This window comes from Mya arenaria, chromosome 4 (assembly GCF_026914265.1).
Source record: "Mya arenaria isolate MELC-2E11 chromosome 4, ASM2691426v1".
Taxonomy (NCBI): domain Eukaryota; kingdom Metazoa; phylum Mollusca; class Bivalvia; order Myida; family Myidae; genus Mya; species Mya arenaria.
The window spans coordinates 37183260-37201526 of record NC_069125.1 but is presented as its reverse complement, the minus strand read 5'-3'; the positions used below and the strand labels follow the sequence as shown (position 1 = coordinate 37201526).

Sequence of the window (18267 nt, the reverse complement as noted above, 5' to 3'; positions counted from 1 at the left end):
TTCATATGAAGTTCCAGGTGTGTAGGTGCAATACTGTTGGTGTTTCATGCCACACAATATATTTTAGACCATGTTCTAATAAGTCGAGGGCCAAAACTCTTGTTAACCCATGTGAAATGTGACTAGAATAGCAGGTGCACAACAACCAATGCTGACCAACATTCATATTAAGTTCCAATTGTGTAGGTGCACTACTTTTGGTGCTTTATGCAACAGATAGTATTTCTGACCATTTTTTACCATGGCAACGGCCTGAACTTGTAAGCCAATATGAAATGTGACTTAAATAGCAGGTGCACAACAACCAATGCTGACTAACATTCAGATGATGTTCCAAGTGTGTAGGTGCAATACTTTTGGTGTTTCATGTTACATTAGATATTTTAGACATGTTGAACTAATATAAGGGCCATAACTTAATTGTAAGTCTATGTGAAATGTGACTAAAATAGCAGATGAACATCAGCCAATGCTGATCTACATGCATCTGAAGCTCCAAGCGTGTAGGTGCTTAATAAGACACAAGATATTTTAGACCATTTTTAACTAATCAAGACCATAATTAACTCTTATAACCCAGTAGTGATGTCATTTCAACCACTACTGTTAACCAAGAATATGACTTCTTTTTATAAACCTAATTCCGGACCATAGAATTAAGGATACAATTTTAGCTTATTTTTTATGTTCCTAATAGAGCTCATTCTACTGGTCAGGATTATTTTTATCCCAAGAAATAGTACTGGTATCTGAGAAAATCTCAAAAAGTGTCTGAGAAAATGTGTCCGCGAAAGAAAATGTTTCCCAGAAAGAGAATTTGTCCAAGAACTACTCTCCTTCTGGTCATGCTTGAACTATGTAAGAATTGTAAAAGCTACAAGATAAATGCCCAAAAGAAAACTACTGTTAACACAAAAAATTCAAGTGTTGCTATTACATGAAATCAAAGCTATGGTCCCTGAGTATAAACTAAACGATCGGTCGCAAATCGCTGACGTTTTCATCCCCAATATCAATAGGTTCGTCGTCCGAAGTGCTGTCATCGTTTATTGCCAGTCCTGGTGTTGGGAAAAATCATATTTTGTAGAAAAGTATATAACTATATTAGAAACTTTGAGCATTGGCTGTCTATCAAAAAATAAGTTTTATTATCAATTTGTTCAAATTGAAATTCATTAACTTTTATGAACTATTTAACTTGCTAAGCTGGTATTCAATGTGCACCCTATCCTGTTTGCATTTGTCTTCCGCATTTTGAAATGGAAACCATATTCCATCTGCCCACAAAAATGATATATTTGATAAAAAAATACCACATGATAAAAAAGAAAATATTATTCAGTTGTTTTTCCCATATACAAATACGAATATTTTATATGCAATCATAGTCTTCACTGAAATGTTTCATTTTCAGGTAGAAATACATTCAAACCATAGGTAGACTTGAAAATTTCATTCATATGTTATGCTTTGTGACATGTTTAAATGAAATCTAGTTCCGTAATTCTTCACAAAATACAGTTTTTGCCACTTTTGTCTATCTTTTTAAAGCCACACTCAGTTCACTAAAATGGTGATTTAAGCAGAAACGGAATCGTACAAGAATCAAATGAGCAAGCATACGCATGGTATAGACACACAGTATCTAACTAGTTTGGTTTCTAACTAGTTTGGTTTCTTACTAGTTCGGTTTTGACGTATGCGAACACAGTGTGCACATGGAAACCAGCCTTACTGATATTGTTTGTATGATATATTTATGATATAACAATGAGATTGCTTTCTGGAACAGTCGCAGAAAAAACAAATGCAAGGTTATAACATGTATAGTATACAAGACTGTAATACAAGAAACCATATTGTTAACATCTTTATATTACTATTTTTTGAATTTCTGTCACATCATGCATGTTAGATTATGATAATCAACAACTTTTAACCGTAAGGAAGTTAAAAATAATGTCCGTAGTGAAACTTTATATACATATGTATTTACCACAAAAATTGAATTCCAACAAATACATCTGACACAACAACATTTTAACCATTTACCAATATTGGACATTTATTTTTGTTAATAAACTTTCCAAACATTTCACAGTGTTAAAAGACAATGCATGCCTTGAAACAGAAAAGTATATAATAATGTATGAAATCTTGGCATTTAAGAAAGTGAGAGTAGAGGTATTTAACAGTGTTACCCTCTCTTAGTAGGCTGTACTGCTCTAAAATACGTTTATAACAAATATTTTGAAAATATATAGTGATATAAATAACAGTCATAATTTTAATAGTTTAACTCGGATTTCAATGCAATATACCAGTCAATGAAATTAGTCTTTTGGTTGAACAAGCCAGAATTCATATACTACTTCTTGGCATTACATTTTTGAACAAGACCTGCTGTATAAAACCCAGAATTGGAGCTAGCCCGGAAAGCATTTAGCAAGCCCGAAAAGAATTTGGGGTTTGCATTTATTTCAACCACTTTTTCCATAAAACTACTGTATTTTAATCACTATTATATGTATAAAACCATTTGCTCTGACAGCCATGTATATTACATGTACAGTATATGATTTCTGACAATTAAAATATATTCTTAATAGATAAACATTTTTGGATGAACAAGCCAAATTTCTTACAAAAGTGTTTAGCAGCCAAAAAATTGAACAAGCCCTGCTGTATTAAGTCCGGAATTTGAGCAAGCCCGGATCTCAATTTACCAGTGCGGGCCTTGCAGGCTTGTGCTTATTTCAACTACTGGATTTATTAATAAGCTTCAGGAATGTTACTCTTTGTTGAAGAAAGCATTTATTGAAATCATATATATTCTTGTGTTATTGTGCATGCACTTTATACAAATTATTTGTCTTTTCACTTAAAAGAGCACATTATAGGTTGATAACAACGTATAATATTTTTTATTTCAATGCTTTATTATGTTTATCTCATTCGGCTTTAATGATCAAAACAAAAAAGCATGCCATTTGTGTACAAATAAAAAGTGTTAGCGATAATTTGGAGCTTTTTTAAACTTGCGTAGCTATTTATACATTTTTTTTTTATAAAGGCTAGGTTTTTTATATTAACAGTCGAAACCCATTGGCTCGATAATGCTTGGCTCGATTTCCTCGTTGGTTCGAACGTAGTGTAAAGGACCAATTTATTTTTACTCTATATAAAAATTCCCGCTTGGCTCCATATTCACAAGGCTCGAAGCATTTTGGCTGGTCACGGGGATATCGAATCAACAGGTTTCAACTGTACGCAAATCACATGCTTTTTTGTTTTGATCATAAAAGTCGAATGAGATAATCCTAAGTATGCACCAAAATCAAAGGAATTTTGTTTGGGCATAAACCCATATTGTGCCACCTTAAAGCTGCACTCTCACAGACTGAACATTTTGACAACTTTTTTTTTTTTGTCTTGGAGCCAATTTTTGCGAAAATCCATGGAAACCAGTTATGTAAGACTGCTGACAAAAACTAAGATCGCAGATTTATATATTTAAGTTCAAAAATTGATGTTTTATGCATTTTTCTTAAACCGTTAAAAAAATGTTAGTAACAGTTTAAGCAATAAAATATTAATTTTCGAACGGAAATATGAAAATCTGCAATCTGATCTTTTGTCAGCAGTATTTTATCATTTGTTTGCAAAAATTTGCTCTTTCCAAGATAAAAAAAAAAAAAGTTGTTCAAATATTTTATCTGTGAGAGTGCAGCTTTAAGGTGTTCTGTGTACAATTATGAATTAAGGATGCCTCAAGACCCAATTTTACTTTGGTTTCATTTGAAAAGGTTTAATGAGTAAAGAAGTGATTTGTTAAGAATATAACAAAAAGCAATATCAAACAGAACTTTATAATGTATTTCCAGTTATTTATTTAACATAGTTATAAACAGCATGCAATGCCCTTTTAAACTATACAAAAATTATATGGGCTTACATGGCACTTAAATTTAACAATATTGCCTATGATTGATCAAATGACAAACATATTTGTACACTGGATAACTTCGAGCTGCACTCTCACAGATTGACCATTTGACAACTTTTTTAAATTTTTTTTGTCTTGAATTAAGCCAATTTTGGCGTAAATGTCTGGAAACCAGTAATAAAGAACTGCTGACAAAATATCAGATCGTAGATTTTCATAATAACGTTCGAAAATTTATGTTTAATGGCTAAAAGCGTTACTAATGCTTTAGGATTATTACTTTTTCGGCTGTTTTCCGATCTGCGATCTGTTCTATTGTGAGTCATCTTATATGACTGAATTTAAGGGGTTGACGCAAAAATAAGCAGATTCTAAGTAAAAAATAAAAAATATGTCAAAACTGTCAATCTGTGGGAGTTCAGCTTAAATCAAGAGACTCACCTTTAGTTTGGCGCTCAGCTTTCTTTTTGTCTTGAACTATGAAGAGAGCACACGCCAGGAAGAACCCTCCGCCTATTACACAAATAAATGTGGTCAGATACAGCGACTGTTGGAGCGCAACAAACTGTATGGCTGGGCTACTCGGGTTCCCCTTGTATCCCTTTGACAGTCCGTCTGCCATCTAGAAGAAAAGGTAACAGGATTATCAATAGATTATACAACACATTTAAACGTAGTGAGGTACAGTAATTACACTGAGAGATTCATGCACTTCGCAAACTATTTTTGATAAACGAAAAAAAGTTAAGCGGAATTTTGTTCGAATGCAATTTGGTTCACTGTTAATTTTCTTTTTATCAAATATAATTTGTAAGTACAGTCGTAACCCCTAGCGATTGATCAAAATACTTTGAGCCTCACCAATTTCGAGCCAAGTGGGAATGCTTACATGGAGTAAAACAAAATCGGTCCTCAAAATCAAGTTCGAGCCAACAATTGAAAATCAAGCCAACAAGTTTCGACAGTATTTTTGCATTTTTAAACTCTCATTTATTTTATTGCCAATATTGGAGCGATTGAACTTTTTTAGGGATTACCCTTGAAAGTATGTCTGCCACTTAGAATTCAACACATTAAGTAAAACAGTATCCTCATGTTCTTAGATGTCCAACTGTATGAATGTAATAATTAAATTCAATATAAAAATAAATAAAAAATATATTTGTTTTCAAAAACTTGTGTGTAAATGGAGATTTTAAGACTAGATTTCTTCGATAGATTTTCAAGACAATCTATAAAAATCACCCTAGTTGAGCGAAAAATTCCCTGTTTTTTCTATGGGAAATCCTCTTTGAAGCCCAGAAAAATGGCATGCACAAATCACTGAAAGATTTTTTATAAAAAAATTAAAAGCTAAAGACCAGAACTCATATCAAAATTTCTTGGGCTCATGTTTACGACAGTCCCGAAGATTCACTTTATTTACATACAGTTAATAGAAATATTGGAATATAAACATATAGATTTGAGACAGTGACTGCTCCTACACATGGGCCCAGGAAGAATCAAATCTACGCACCACTCCAATAAGGTAAGGGCTGCCTGCGTCACCCAGCAAGTGGGACATGAGAATCTGTACTGCTTCTGCTGTTGACCTGCGTGTCGGAATTACCACATACTGAAAGAAAGAAATGTCACACAATGAACAGCGTCAATGATTGAGTTCACATGGTCCTATTCATGTCAAAGCTTCCGAAACGTCCTACTGTTTAGTTTCTAACAATTAATTTAAGCTGAAACGCATATAAGTTTTCCTGGGTAAAGACAATTGCATGTGTCCATTTAGGTTGCCTACGGTAATTTTATAAATAGCGTCGGTGTATTAATTAAATTTTGTACTCATAAACAGATATGATTTAAACTGGGAAACCATTATGCACTGTTTTTAAACGGGGAAACTCCGATGAGACAGCAATATGACACATTACATTTATTCTTTTAATCATGTAAAATGATCATTGATGTATTAACGACCTCCTCCTAAATCACATTGACAATTCCAGGCTTGTTTTGAGGAAATACTGTATTTGCCGATTGGTGGACTATCTGACAAGTCCATTTAAGAGGTGAAATCATTACCCTTTGTGGTGATTTAGCTAAGTAACCCATTGGATTAGAGGCTGACACTATTCATCCATTTTGTTGTCTATAGTAATGTATTTGTTCGCAGTAATAACAAGTTATCTTACCAATAAAATATCGGCAATAATTGCCCAGTTCAAGCACAATGCAACTTCACCGAAAAATATTAGAACCTGAAAATAAAACAAAAAAAACAATTAATTCACAGAATAAACTGATATATTATGTAAATGTTGACATGGCATAAACAAGCAAGAGAACTTAAGGGATAAGTACATCTTAATCAGGATACAAAATATAATACTATTTGCAAATTAACTTGACGAAACATGTTTGTTAATCAGTTACACAAAGCAGAATTGCAATGCCATTTCACAACGAAGAGATGATGAATTTGTATGACCCCAAAAGGGGCTTCAAACAGTCAGTTTCAGCACTTTCAGGAGTACTGTTTGCCATTGTGCTGTTCTTTTGAGAGTAACATCAGGATACTATTTAATTGGTCATTTGAAGAGAAATGTAGAACTGTACATGTATGCATTGCACGGTTTGAGCTTACCTGTGCAGTCATTAATACTATGTAACAAATAAAAGTCTATGTTATTGCTGATGATGGCTGTCAATTTCTTTAAAGTGCGAAGTCAATTGATAGGCTATGGATGTTGCAGTCAATTTAAAATGTAATCAACTGATTGTGGCAGAGTTAAAGCTTTGAATGCTTTGTTAATACTTGAAACACTTAGTTTATTTGCAAAAAGCAGTACAAAATTTAAATTCAATTTCAGAACTACTAAATTATATCTGTATTAGGCATATAACTGGGCAGTAATCAAACTTTAAACTATTGTGCACTTTTCAATACAGGTTGAGAAGCAGTTTCCGACAGTTTTTATACGTTTTTATTGAACTATATATATTAATCTACTAAAATTGTTCACATTTTAGATAACTACAGCTCAAGCTGCTATTGTCGATATAGTTTTCACATGTGTGACGTCACATATAGTGTATCTAATAGGGTCGCAAAGAGGGTACTTACATTGATTTCGATGAGAAACTGTTTCCAACAAATCGAATGTGGGGCAGACTTAAGGTGCCTATTGTGTGTTTTTATTTTCCGTTTATTTAATAAACTAAATATAAGACTGTAATAAGAGAAATATGTTTTAATTTTTCAGCATTTACGAAAAATTTAAACCTTAAAATTTACGACAGTCAATTTATATTCGAAATCAGGTTGACACTGAATATCAATGATATTTTGATTCATTTCTGATAGAAACTTGTGTTTGTATACAATTTAGTGAATGTGGGTGCGAAACAAGCATGACACCAGCATGCACAAATATGTACACAATGATCATCGTTTGTATAAGTTAATTTAGGAAAACCTTGTAGCTATTCATAGATATGCAAATAAGGTTCACACGCATGCGCAATACGCTGCGCGTGCCTATCCCCCACCTGCAAGTTTGTGTTACGTGTCTCGGTAAGAATTTCATCTTTTGATTGCCTAGTTACAATATAGTTGAATTGCAGTACCTTCTTTATGAAGATCTAAAGAAAGTACTCGAAAAAGCGATTTGTCGGAAACTGCTTCTCAACCAGTAGAGGATAATCGTTTGTTTCAGTGCAAGATCATAATATATTTCACCAAGTGAGCTGAGCACCAAAATTCATATTGAATTCTTTTTATTTTTGGTGTTCAAGAGGTGAAATATATTGCTGTTATATCTTACACTCAAACAAACAATTTTTATTTTTATTTTATGCCTTACACTGGAATTAAAAATCATTCAATTACATTTTTTTTTATAAAAACGTGCCAATTTGTATGCGCACAAAATGTTATTTCAAACTTGCATATAACATTGTTTCTGTTTAAACAGTGAAATATCAATTTTATTTCACTGATAAATCTCTATTAACCAATGCAAAACATACCATAAATAGTTATATCATATGGTAAACTGTTTGAAATAAACAATTATCATAAGCAAGTGCTGTCACAGAGCTCGAATATTATGCCGCTTTTCGGTGTATGGATTGAAAAGTTTTGGCGAAGCATGCATAGGTCACTGTTAGATTAGATTTCAATGCAATACATGATGTGCTGAGATATTTACATAAATTGAATTGGAAAATATTTGAGGTGGTATGCAAACTTTAACGTAAATTCTAAGTAGCAAAAGGGGCATAATTTTGTCAAAATGTTGATAGAGTTACCTCCTCCTGTGTATAGGTTGGGGGCATGATGGTGAACAAGTGTTCAAAGATTCAAAGCCATATGTCAATGGACTTTGAAAATATTTGAGGTGGTACGCAAACTTTAACATAAATTCTAAGTAGAAAAAGGGGCATAATTTTGTCAAAATGCTTGATAGAGTTACCTCCTTCTGTGTACAGGTTCGGGGCATGATTTTGAACAAGTGTGCAAAGTTTCAAAGCCATATGTCAATGGACTTAGAAAATATTTGAGGTGGTACGCAAACTTTAACATAAGTGGTTACGCTGACGCCAACACTGACGCCGACACTCGGGTGATTAGGATAGCTCTCCTTATTCTCCGAATAGTCGAGCTAAAAATATAATATCATACTCATGTACTATAAAAACAACCATAAATCCACTCACCCATGTTACTGTTGTATTTATTCCTGACAACACGAGGGCAAAATACAGGAAAGGAGTACACACTAGCAGACCCATCGCACATATTAGAGGGTCGGCACGTGGGTTGATGAGCTTATACCGTCGAGATGACTCCGCCCCAATAGCCACGCCTATAAACCCTGCTGCTACAGTGATACCACCAAATATGAATGATACCCTGAAAGTTAATGATTAGTTATCATTCATCAAGAAAACAAAGGTATGACTGTTTTACTTTCCACTGCCAGAAATATCTTTGAAGTCTTTTTGTTGTGTGATATTGGACACTTATAAGCCCAGACAATTTTATAATGCTACTAGAAATCTATGTTCATTCAATGTTTCAAATTTTTATTTGTATAACATAAATTCTAATATTCATTCATAGACCATTACAAAGTTTGTGAAACCTGTCAGACCCACATTCTAAGGCTTGCTATATTTGACATTTTTTCTCACCAAATTTACAAGAGACAATGAACAAAAATAAGTGAAAATAAGTTTTGATCCTGTAAAATATTGCAGCTATACACAAAGTTGACCAGTTTTGACATAACAGGGATGTAATTGCCATTGAAAAAGCGGGGCTGGCGCCATCAGATTGGCCCCCGCTATAAATCACATCCTGCATACGATTACACCATATATGAAAATGTGCTGTCTTTATTGTCCAACATCTGTCTAAGGACCAAATGGTTATAATGCCATTGAATTCATTAATTATAAATATTGGCCCTTACAATGGTTTTTGCGCCATTTTATTGTCCCACTTATTTGATATCAATAATATAAACCAAGCTTACGTGGACGCCTTCGTGGGATGTCCCAGGACCGACATTGCATCCTGCATGAATATGGGAGCCCAAAGAGCCAGGGCTCCAACAGTAAATGCCACACAGGTGAACCCAAAGGATGACAGCATAAAACTCTTGCTGTAAATTTAAATAATATCTGCAATTAGTATCGTAAAAGTAATAAAAACAAACTCTTTTTTATCAGTACCAAGTCACAAGGTAACTTGTCAATAATTGGGCCGATTGTTTAGAACTTTGTTAGTTAACCAGACATCGCAACAAGAGGGCCATGATGGCCCTGTATCGCTCACCTGTAGCTTTGCTAAATAAAGTGAACATTCTGACCTATTATCATAAAGATCCAATGAAAAGTATGAGGCCTAGAGGCCACTCTTTTATTTGTCCCACTGACCTAGTTTTTTACCCCACATGACCCTATCAGTAGGCAATGCTTCAAACCAAATATTTAAGACCTAGTCCTTGTGGCTTCAGACAAGAAAATTTTAAAGTTTTTTCCTATATAAGCCTATGTAAAACTTGTGACACCCAGGGTGAGGCCTCTTTTCACCACAGGTGCACAAATTGAACAATCTTGGTAGCGGGCCACTAGGTTATGCCACATATAAAATGCCAATGTCTTGTTGGTTTAGACAAGAAGTTTTTTGTTCTATATAAGCCTATGCAAAACTTGTGACTCCCCCCAGGATAGGGCCTCTTCTCCCCAGGGGCATAAATTGAACAATCTTGGTAGAGGACCACTTGGTTATGATACATACCAAATATTGAATGCGTAGGCCTTGCATTTTCAGACAAGAAGATTTTTAAACACTTTCCTTATATAAGCCTATGTAAAACTTGTGACCCCCTAGGTGGGGCCTCTTATCACTTCAGGGGCATAATTTGAATAATCTCGGTAGAGAACCACAAGGTAAAGCTACATACCATATATCAAATGCCTAGGCCTTGTGGTTTTAGACAAGATTTTAAGTTTTCACTAAATAAGCCTATGTAAAACTTGCGACCCCCGGGCAGGGCCTCTTATCACTCCAGAGGCATAATTAGAACAATCTTGGTAGATGTCCATAAAGTAATTATACATGCCAAATATCAAAGCCCTAGGACTTCTAGTTTTGGAGAAGATTTGTTAAGTTTTCCATATCTAAGTCTATGTAAACCACGTGACCCGGGGCGGGGTTATTTTTGACCCCAGGGGCATAATTTGAACAATCTTGGTAGAGGTCCATTAGGTGATGCTACATATCAAATATCAAAGCTCTAGGCCTTGTGGTTTTGGAGGAGAATTTTTTTTAAGTTTTTCTTATCGGTTACCATGGCAACCAGAGTTTCGCATGGAATCCATGTCTTTGAACAACTTTGGTAGAGCTTCATGCAAGGAACATCCCTGCCAAGTTTCATCATGATTGGCCAAGGGGTTAAGGAGATGTTGTTCGAAGCAAAATGTTGACGAACGACGTACATCAAGCGGTCACAAAAGCTCATTATGTCACTGCGTGACAGGTGAGCTAACCATAGGGCCATGGTGGCCCTGTATCGCTTACCTGCCATCGATCCATACTATTGGGACTTTCAGGATTGCAATGCATCAATATTTTGAGTTACTGGTTCTTCCTTAATTGTTAGTAATTAATGGATGCCACCAGGCGACAAGTTTACTTTGTTGTTAACAATCATGAATGAATGGAAGTTGTCATAGTATATTAATGAGCAAACAAAATACAAACAACATCTTCAAAGGGTTTTATTAATGTGTTTATTAAACATTTACTTGTGCCAAATTTTCTATAAAAACAAACATCTTCAAAATCAACAGAATGCATCAAAAAGTTGTGGGAACAAACCTTGAAAAGTATGATGGAAAAGATGGGTTCAAGGGAATGATATGAAGAAATGTTTTGTTGAATAGGGATTGGTATTAGCTGCAAATACTGAGGGCATTAACAGTTCTAACACTGGACTTTTAACGTCAAGGTAACATGAAGGTGATGGTCACAATTGTAAGTGAATGGGAACTACATCAATAATGACAATGATAACATCAATGCAGACACAATGTAGTTGGTGACAACATTTTTACTTTTTCCAGGAAACAACTGAGCTCTACTAGTTCTTTGGTTTTTGAATGTTTTAAATGTGTCAGTAATAGTATTCTTGTGCCAAGGTAACTATGACAGACAGATAGGCTAACAAAAATGTACAAATATGTACACTATTATTTGTGTAGACTGCACATACTGTTGAGTACAAATGTGAAACGTTCAATAGTAGTCAGCCAATTGCAAATGAGAACATGAAATTATATTGAATAGTAGCACATTGGTGACATATTTTTAAGATTTTTGCAAACAAGAGGCACATCAGTGCCTGTGCTGCACTGGCCTACAGGCTCAAGCAAAGGCCACCTAACAAACATTTTCGCCAAGTTAAATAGAAATACAATCATCGGTTTCTGAAGAAAAGTCATTTAAAGATTTTTCTATTTTTAGCTCTGATGGCCATGTTGTGCAGCGGACCAGAACGGTTTGGGCAATTTGAGTTAACAAGGACCACCAAAGGAACATTTCTGTCTGACCAAGTTGCATTAACATTAGGCTAAAATTGTGACCTCTATTGTGTTCACAAGGTTTTTCTACTAATTGACCTAGTGACCTAGTTATTGACGGTAATTGACCTAATATCGAACTTGACCTAGATTTTATAGAGATGATCATTCTGACCAAGTAACATTAAGATTAGGCTTAAGTTGTGACCTCTGTTGTGTTCACAAGGTTTTTCTACTAATTGACCTAGTGACCTAGTTATTGACCGCGAATGACCCAATATCGAACTTGACCTATATTGTTCTAGAGATGATCATTCTGACCAAGTTGAATTGAGATAAGCCTAAAATTGTGACCTCTATTGTGTTCACAAGGTTTTTCTACTAATTTACCTAGTGACCTAGTTTTTGACCTGGGTTGACCCAATATGGAACTTGACCTAGCTTATGTTAAGATGATCATTCTGACCAAGTTTCATTAAGATTAGGCTAAAATTGTGACCTCTATTGTGTTCACAAGGTTTTTGTACTAATTGACCTAGTGACCTAGTTATTGACCGTGAATGACCCAATATAAAACTTGACCTACATTTTACAGCGATGATCATTCTGACCAATTTGCATTGAGATTAGGCTAAAATTGTGACCTCTATTGTGTTCACAAGGTTTTTCTACTAATTGACCTAGTGACCTAGTTATTGACCGCGGATGACCCAATATCGAACTTGACCTAGATTTTATAGAGATGATCATTCTGACCAAGTTGCATTGAGATTAGGCTAAAATTGTGACCTCTAATGTGTTCACAAGGTATTTCTACTAATTGACCTACTGACCTAGTTTTTGACCCCAGATGACCCAATATCGAACTTGACCTAGATTTCATAGAGATGATCAGTCTGACCAAGTTTCATAAAGATTAGGTCAAAATTGTGACCTCTGTTGTGTTCACAAGGTTTTTCTAATAATTGACCTAGTGACCTAGTTATTGACTGCGGATGACCCAATATCGAACTTGACCTAGATTTTATAGAGATGATTATTCTGACCAAGTTGCATTGAGATTAGGCTAAAATTGTGACCTCTATTGTGTTCACAAGGTTTTTGTACTAATTGACCTAGTGACCTAGTTGTTGACCGCGGATGACCCAATATCGAACTTGACCTAGATTTTATAGAGATGATTATTCTGACCAAGTTGCATTGAGATTAGGCTAAAATTGTGACCTCTATTGTGTTCACAAGGTTTTTCTACTAATTGACCTAGTGACCTAATTATTGACCGCGGATGACCCAATATCGAACTTGACCTAGATTTTATAGAGATGACCATTCTGACCAAGTTGCATTGAGATTAGGCTAAAATTGTGACCTCTATTGTGTTCACAAGGTTTTTCTACTAATTGACCTAGTGACCTAGTTCTTGACCCCAGATGACCCAATATCGAACTTGACCTAGATTTTATAGAGATGATCAGTCTGACCAAGTTTCATAAAGATTAGGTCAAAATTGTGACCTCTATTGTGTTCACAAGCAATTGTGAACGGACGGACGGACGGACGGACGGACGGACGGACGACGGACGAAGAGTGATCACAAAAGCTCACCTTGTCACTACGTGACAGGTGAGCTAAAAACCGTCGGTCAGACGGTCCTAACTGGTAAATTTTGACTCAGTCTGACTAAATTTGTGATGGGGTCTGTCTGTCTGACCGACAGTATTCACAGCTAGGTGTAAAAAATAATGAAGATTTAATCTTTATCAATTATCAAACACCGCTTAAATGTAAGAATAATTTATTTGGTTTAACAGAAAATCGTGTTTTTATCAATGAAATTATCAAATAACCATTTGTTTACGTATCCGATGTCGTTTTCCGATAGTGTAAATGTCGGAATGCGTACCGCATTAAATCAAACACCATGCAGCATTTGCCTTCCTTTGCAATACAGTACCAAATAATGTTTACTACTGTGTATATATCGCGCGATGTTTTGAAACGCTAAAATGATAAACTTTTGTCATAAACATTGGAATGCTTTAATGATAGTTCAAAATGATCCAAACAATAATCTTATCCTTTGGAACATGCTATTTGATTACGAAAACAGTACCGGTACAGTCCAAAGAATACAAATTGCCAAAAAATCGCCAAATCGAAATTTTCGTTACGATTAAGTGCGAGTGTCTGTCAAAATATGGCAACCTTAAATAAAGCTGGTTTAATAATATTTTGTCAAATAAAGCTCTGTGAACTGGTATTTGTGCTCAAGTTTAACTCAGGTTAATATCTTAATACGTTTTTATTTCTCGTAAATTTAAAATTAGCAAAAAAGGCTTTGAAAAAGCAAGTTATCAAACAAAAAATTGTCGGACCAGCAATTTTTTTTCCGGACCAACAAAATATCAGAGGCTGTCGGTCCGAATGACCGAGACTTTATTTGAACTTTCGTGATTTCTGGTTAACAACATTGTTATGTCATCATTGTTAACTTTCAAGTTGTTACTGCTCTGGAAGTTTAATGGATATGCTTGTTAATCATGTTGATTACTTAAACAGTTCTTGACAATCAGCCTGACTATAACCATTACAGCCATGGTAAACCCTGTACAATGTGTTTGTCTCATTTTCCCGAAAGGAAAAAAACAAGAACATTTACTTACTTGGATACCTTTAAATTTTATTTTTTCCTGCATGCTAAACATAGTTCCGTAAATGACTGGGTATAAGGTGATAGGGCTATAAGACGCAGGCAAAAAAATCTATGGGAAAAACTTTTAATCCATGTTTTGGGTTAAAGGACGCATAAAAAAAATGTCAAAATCGTCTGCTGCGATCGGCCACCATGTTTGTTGACAGTGACGAAAAAAAAAATTGTGTGAAAATGGCAATGGTTATTTTTAAAACCATACAATACTAATACAATGCAAAATATGTTTCATTGTTTATTCGTTTCATGTTATATAAAACATAACAAATTATTTAAAGTTTGTAGCTGGATGGCACTGAAGGGTACCTTTTATGACAATTTGTAAGAGTTCTTTCTGACAGTATATCGTAAATGATAACCTGTCAAGAATGAAAAGTTTAGTAATGCAAAAACCTTATATTGTACGGGTTTGTTCTCAAAATGTCAACACCTACAGAAAAGAATAAAGAATGTGGCAAAGTGCGAAAAAAACAAGACCATTATCGCAACAGTTTGTAGTATTGATATGTTAAACCGCTTAAAAGGCAGTGCAAGTTTTTTTACACCTTATCATACAACTGACAAAAAATCTTTTGACAGTGCACAGCTTTGCTTCTTTATATGCATGTTTAATAATTGTTATATTCAAAATAATATTGAATAATTTTAATCGTACAATTTTTTTTAAATTACGATATAACATATCCCGATCTTCAACTGCCGTTTTAACCCGTATATACTTGATCGATATGACGCGAGTAACATCCATTTCTACATAAATCTAAACAAACTCTCAGCATGAAATCGACCTCAGAAAAAAAGTTCAAAAGCTTGTTACTGGTTATAATGCGCAGGCATTTTTTTATATCGAAATCTGAGGGGGAAAAAGTGTGTCTAATACCCAGTCATTTACGGTATTAAAAAAATCTCAGTTTTTTCCGGCATATTATCTTTCCTAGCATAGTATGTTTAGCTATTACCCTGAAAACATAATCCTTATGATATATGAAGCCTTACTTCTTGGCGATTTCCTTGAGATCTGTGAAGAAAGAAGTGTTGACAAGATGGTGGGCCCCGTCCGCCCCACCCCGTACTGGTTCCCTTACCAATATGAGGATGAGACCCACACACACGATCCCCAACAGCGGGGTCACCTGGACAAATGAGAAATAATTGGATGAGACTAGACTCAAATGTTGCAAATAAAAACATAAGGGTGTTGCAGAAGAGGGGCAGAGGCTGGAAAAGAGGGACAGGGTGCTGCAAAAGAGGGACAGGGTGCTGCAAAAGAGGGACAAGGTGCTGCAGAAGAGGAGCAGAGTGTCACAGAATGTGGACAGGGTGCAGCAGAAGATGGGCAGGATGCTGCTGACAATGTTGCAGACGAGGGTCAGGGTATGACAGGTGAGGGACAGGGATCTGCAGACGAGTGGCAGGGTGCAGCAGAAGCAGGATGCTGCAGAAGACAGGGCAGGGTGCAACAGAAGATGGGCAGGACGTTGCAAAAGAGGGGCAGGGTGTTGCAGATGAGGGGCAGGGTATGGCAGGTGAGGGACAGGGTTCTGCAAACGAGTGGCAGGGTGCAGCAGAAGATGGGCAGGATGCTGCAGAAAAGGGGCAGGATGCTGCAGAAGAGGGACAGGGTGATGCAGAAGAGGGACACAGTGTTTGACACTAACGGGGTCCCGGGATCCCGAGGACACCAATTTTTCGGGAGGAACACCTGAACTTCAAAGTCCGGTTTTCCGTCGGGACACTTAAATTTTGACCGATAAAAGCTAAATATCAATAAATAAATAGCGTTTCATGAATGAATTAATTGGGTCCCCCTAACTTTCTTGACAGTGCATGTAAAAAAGATATTAATATTAATACGTCGCACACACTAAAGCGAAAGTATGGCTGACTTTTTCACTATAATTACGTCATGAATCAATAAACAAGTCATTTCACAGTGCGCATGCCGATTAATGCTTCCGCTTTGTTGTTTACATTTTCAACAAGGTCAGAGGTGACGGACTTTAATAATCGGTACAATAATTATGGTGTCAGAGGTGACAGACTTTTATAATCGGTACAATAATTATGGTGAACTAGTTTGCTCATGTGTCAGAACCGCCCCAAAAGATGCCAAAATTGCTGACTTTGATGCGACCATCGAGTTGTTACAGTAACATTTACGGCACAAAAGACTGGCATCCTACGGAACTAGTTTACTGGGAAGCCATCCTACTATTCAGCATTCTTTGTTTTATGCCTTGATCAAAACATAGAAATAAAATTCCCAAAGTTTTATTATTTATCTTCAATCAATGGATAAAAAAATTATGACATTTTGGCGCGAAAATAAACATCCACTATTTTCCAGTTGTCTGCTCTTCCAGTATGCACTACACTTGTTGGGCAGTCTGATTGATTCACAAGCCAGATGTAATATTCCTACTGTTTTTCAATCAAAAGCAATGACATCTGACAAGACCCTGAACCATGGCATTTTTAATGCGTATTTTCCGAAAATCTAAAAATAGTAACAACATCAAGTTTTTGTTTGCATTGTACCCATTGTGTGACTTAGACATTCTTCCACTTTTGAACCCAATCTACCGACTTAAGACCCAAATCTTCCTCTCTGCCATTGTCAGAGGTTCACATGGGTGACATTGTGCTATAACTAACTTGTCATTGCATGCTGTTGAAAACATGTATAATATGGTGTATACTTGAATTACAAATTGAAAAGTAAAAGGAACGGGATTTGTATGTTCAATTTAATATTAAAACAGTCTCATTAATGAAAAAAATGTAAAAAATGGAAGGGACTCTTAATTTCAGGAAGGGACACCTGATTTCAGATGTTGGTGTCCCTTCGGGATCCCTTGGGAAAATGGTTAGTGTCGACCCCTTGGGACATGGTGATGCAGAAGTGTGCCAACAAGAGTGACTTGGCAGACTCTCTTCACAACAGTTGTTAAATAAATACTGTTTAAGCTATCTCTACTTACCCTTAGAGCATACTGCCACTGTCCAAAAGCTTCTGCAACATTGGACCCCACAATGTAACCAAGGCCACTGGTAAAAAAAAAAATGTAGAGTGTTAAAGTCCATGAGACAAAGTTATTGAGGAAATAAATGCATACAATGAAGTTAAGTAATATTAAAGGTGGTAACATCTTTTTCCACATTCATTTCCATTTCAATACAAAAGTGTAAATATGATTGAATACCGTAATAGTTAATGTTATTGTTATTAACACAATGAAAATGCCAAAAATTGACTCAGCCAAATGTGTATCTTAGACAAGATTTACTTGACAATTAACAGATTAGACTTCAATTCCTTTAAATATCATCATAATAAATACTCAAGAAACAATAAAAGACAGAAAAGAAATAAACATCTTTTTAATTAAAAAGCATACTGAAAACTAATCGGCTCCCATCCATGTCTGATGGCTGATCTTTCTTTCATCAAGAACCTTTCTCACAACTGAACAGATTTGTGTTACGGCATCAAATAAACAAAGTATGAATTCTGAATTGCCTT

The 18267-nt window shown here is 35.4% G+C and overlaps 1 protein-coding gene across 1 annotated transcript in view; it reads right to left on the bottom strand.

Annotated features, from left to right (window-relative positions):
* Window positions 1-18267, bottom strand: part of LOC128231231 (protein spinster homolog 1-like) — a 36054-nt gene that overhangs the window by 2751 nt on the left and 15036 nt on the right. Inside the window, 8 exon segments of the mRNA XM_052943767.1 lie at window positions 2202-2225; window positions 4388-4568; window positions 5466-5564; window positions 6136-6201; window positions 8663-8858; window positions 9484-9612; window positions 15741-15877; window positions 17726-17792. Coding sequence (XP_052799727.1) covers window positions 2202-2225; window positions 4388-4568; window positions 5466-5564; window positions 6136-6201; window positions 8663-8858; window positions 9484-9612; window positions 15741-15877; window positions 17726-17792 — 899 coding nt within the window.